General features: G+C 38.9%; 1 protein-coding gene across 2 annotated transcripts in view; it reads right to left on the bottom strand.

Annotated features, from left to right (window-relative positions):
• The window catches only part of LOC116686218 (integral membrane protein 2B), a 44,332-nt gene that overhangs the window by 4,515 nt on the left and 36,036 nt on the right, over positions 1-3,781 (bottom strand). Inside the window, exons 2-3 of one of the 2 annotated variants that reach the window (XM_032511196.1) lie at positions 1,549-1,716; positions 963-1,031 (exon numbers count right to left, since the gene is read on the bottom strand). In XM_032511196.1, coding sequence (XP_032367087.1) covers positions 963-1,031; positions 1,549-1,716 — 237 coding nt within the window. The remainder of the gene's footprint in view (positions 1-962; positions 1,032-1,548; positions 1,717-3,781) is intronic. The other variant, XM_032511197.1, reaches the window with a different exon arrangement.

Raw genomic sequence — 3,781 nt, 5'->3', positions numbered from 1 at the left:
TCTATCTATCTATCTATCTCACAAGAATGCACATTAATAAAAATGTACACCCTAGACAGTGAAGCCCTTTAAACCAAACAATCACACAAACAATTCAAGGGACAAAATCAAGTCTTCATATGCTCTATTATTCAAATCACTCAACATCCTTCATTCCAAAAGTCCACAAAACACATAAATCTAACAAAGAAATTCCACTTTGAGTTTGTCCACAGAGAAACAAATAACCAGTTCAGTTTGTGATCCCCCTTAACTTCCTCTCTCTCTATCTCTCTCTGTGTTTGTTCTCTTTCTCTCTCTGTGTGTTTGTTCTCTTTCTCTCTTTCTCTGTGTGTGTGTGTGTGTGTTCGTTCTCTTCCTGAAACAATAACAACCTTTGAGCCAGCGAGCTACACGCTGAAAATGTCAAGTTTGAAGGACATGTGGACCATGCCACAAGGCAGGTCTGCTCGGTTCTTAAGGGGACTTTAGTAAAGATTAACAAAGAATACATTGAGGGCGTCTCCTCTCTAACTGGGATGTTTTGGGACTGATTGCGGTGGACAAAGTCCACACAGAGATACTCTGGTAAGAGATATAAGTATCAGCTGATTTAAATAGCGCATGTTACTGTATTGTGTCAACAGGTAACTTTGTGTAAAATTGGATGTGAGGAATGTGATTTACAGAAACGCAACCAACCCAGAGTGTTTTTACTCTTCTATTCCAGAATGCATCTTTACTTTTAGTTTTTGCCTATTTCGAAACATTCAAATACACCCTGCAGGAGCTCAGTGACGCCCAAGAAGATTGGGACTGGTTTAAAGAAATCTATATAATCAAGAGTGTTTTTTTCCCCTCCTATGCCAGAATGCATGTGGAGTCATCCATTAATCAGTGACTCAGTCTGTAATGAATAATTAACCTGAACACAAACATCAAATCATTTAGCCGGTGGACACCCGGGTTGAACAGTTTCTCACCTCTTCTTCGTCCAGGACCATGAAGTCTTCCTCACGGTAGTTCACCCCACACACAAAATACCGGCCCTCCTGCAGCAACGAGAAAACCAAACACATAACATAAGGGTGAGGGGGTTTTGAGATCTCCAATTATCTATGGAGGTCCTTTAACATGTCTGCATGTATGGAGAAAATAGACAAAAACATAGAAAACTCAAAAAAGAGACAAAACCTTAAAAAATGTCAGAAGGTGAAAAATGTCAGAAAAAAACATGAAAAAGTTTAGGAAAAACCCTCAAAAAAGGCGTAAAGAAATATAGTGAAAAATGACCCCTTCATAAAAGCAACAAAAATCTTAAAAAATCCACAAAAAGCATCTCATATGTTGTAAAAAGCAACAAAAATGTAGAAAAAAGCATCTCATATGTTGTAAAAAGCAACAAAAATTTAGAAAAAAGCATCTCATAGGTTGTAAAAAGCAAAAAAAAGTTGCAAAAAGCGTTATTAAATAATAATAAACTGAAATGATACCCAACCCTAATCACTTCTAGTCTGCCTTTAAATTCCTTCAATTATCCTTTTGATATTCAGCCGCGGTTTAATTTACCTCTTGGTCCCACCCTTGTTGCCGGTGGTAGCTCACCTCCACGATGTAGAAGCGGTACAGGTACGCTCCACCGACCACCACCCCCGACAGCATGAGGGCCAGACCCAGACACATGCACCAGCACCAGGCCCGGGACTGGTGGCGCACCGACACAACCGCCTCCGCATCCTGCCGGAGAGAAGAGAGGAGGACGGGTGTGAGACGGGAAGAAGAGAGAGACGACTTCAGATACAGTATTAAGGGACCACTAAGGTCTATATAAAAGAGACCTCAGATACAGGAGTAAGGAGCCACTAATTCTTATATGAAAAGACTTCAGATCACGTATTAGGGGACCACATAAGGTCTAATATAAAAGGGACTTCTACATACCAGTATTAAGGACCACTAGGTCTATTGAAAGAGACTTCAGATACATATTAAGGGACCACAAGGTCTATATATAAAGAGACTTCGATACAATAGGACCCACTAAGGTCTATATGAAAAGAACTTCAGATACAGTATTAGGGACCACAAGGTCTATAAAAAACTTCAGATAGCAGTATTAGGGAACCACTAAGGTCTATATAAAAGAGCTCAGATACAGTATTAGGGGACCACTAAGGTCTATAAAATACTTCTATACAGTATTAGGAACCACTAAGGTCTATAAAAGAGACTTCTAATACAGTATTAGGGGACCAACTAAGGTCTTATAAAAATACTTCAGTACAGTATTATGGGACCACTAAGGCTGCTATATACAAGAAGTACTTCAGATATTCAGTATTAGGGGACCGCCTAAGGTCATATAAAGAGACTCTCGATACAGTTTAGGGAACCGCTAAGGTCACAAAAAAAAAAAATATATTAAGCAGCCAATAGATCACCATGTGCATGGTCTTCTAAAAGCAAAGATAATTATAATTAAGAATATACTGTATGTCTGCAGAAAGACCATCATCCTTCCCTATATTACTGCACGTTCTCCTCTTCCTCTCAAATATGCCGTACATATGTGGATGTGTGTAATATTTTAAAAAGATGACTCCTGAGTGCTGGTTAAAAAAAGGTTGGTAACATATCAGATGGTAGATTCAAGTTATAAAAAGACTGAATCTTTACGGTTTTATTTCCGTCAGGGTCAGGAAAGCTTTGTGAAAATGTGACCAGTATTAGTGCCTGACTGTGTGTATATGTATGCCTGACTGTGTGTATATGTATGTATGTGTGTATGTATGTATGTATGTATGTATGTATGTGTGTGTGTGTGCGTATACTCTGTGACTTTATGTGTGTATGTGTGTGTATGCAACTGTATGTGTGACTGTGTGAGCGTAAGTGTGCGCGTGTGTGTGTGTGTGAGCGTGTGAAAAAGGAGGATTGTGGGTAAATATTCAGTATATGGCTTATCATCATCATCAGACAAAGGTGGAGTCAACTGATTTATGACATCTTGTTGCCGTAGAACCGAGTTGGAAAGGAAACCGCACACTGAAAATATCTCGTCATCGGCTCGTTATCATGAAACTTATGCAGCTAAACTTTAGACTCATCTACAGCTTAAAGGAACACACACAGTCACACAGATACACACACAGGTTGCATTTTCTGTGTGTGTGTGTGTGTGTGTGTGTGTGTCTATTTGTTGTTGTGTGTTTTGTGTCTGTATGTGTGTATGTGTGTGTGTGTCTGTGTATGTTTGTTGTTGTTGTGTTTTGTGTCTGTATGTTTGTGTGTGTGTGTGTGTTGTGTGTGTGTGTGTTTGCAATGCTACCGAGCCACGTGCATCGCTGTGACGTGTAGTTATGTTTCTCAAGCGGAAGGCCTAAAGTCTTCGACCAGCCAAGGGAAAGTGATGTGAGTGTAGTCACGTGGGGGAAATCACTAGACGCCTCCTGATACCATATCATCACGATACTTATGCCACGTTATGATATTATTTTTAAACATGTTGCAATATTCTGCAATATATTGCAATTTATAACCTTCTTCTAATTTTTCCCCAATATAATTCAGCTAAAAAGAAACATTTCTCTGTTTGTTCATCTCACTTCAATGTTAAAATGGGATACATTCACTCACACACACACACACACACACACACACACACACACACACACACGTGTATATATACTGTATATGCACATACATATATACATTTATATATACACTCACCTAAAGGCATATTAGGATAATCACGATTATTTTGATCAAAATTTTGATCTCGATTATTCTCACGATTATTTGT

The sequence above is a fragment of the Etheostoma spectabile genome, unplaced genomic scaffold, assembly GCF_008692095.1.
Source record: "Etheostoma spectabile isolate EspeVRDwgs_2016 unplaced genomic scaffold, UIUC_Espe_1.0 scaffold333, whole genome shotgun sequence".
In the NCBI taxonomy this organism is placed as follows: domain Eukaryota; kingdom Metazoa; phylum Chordata; class Actinopteri; order Perciformes; family Percidae; genus Etheostoma; species Etheostoma spectabile.
The sequence above is the reverse complement of the archived record's forward strand: the minus strand, read 5'-3'. Positions and strand labels throughout refer to the sequence as shown.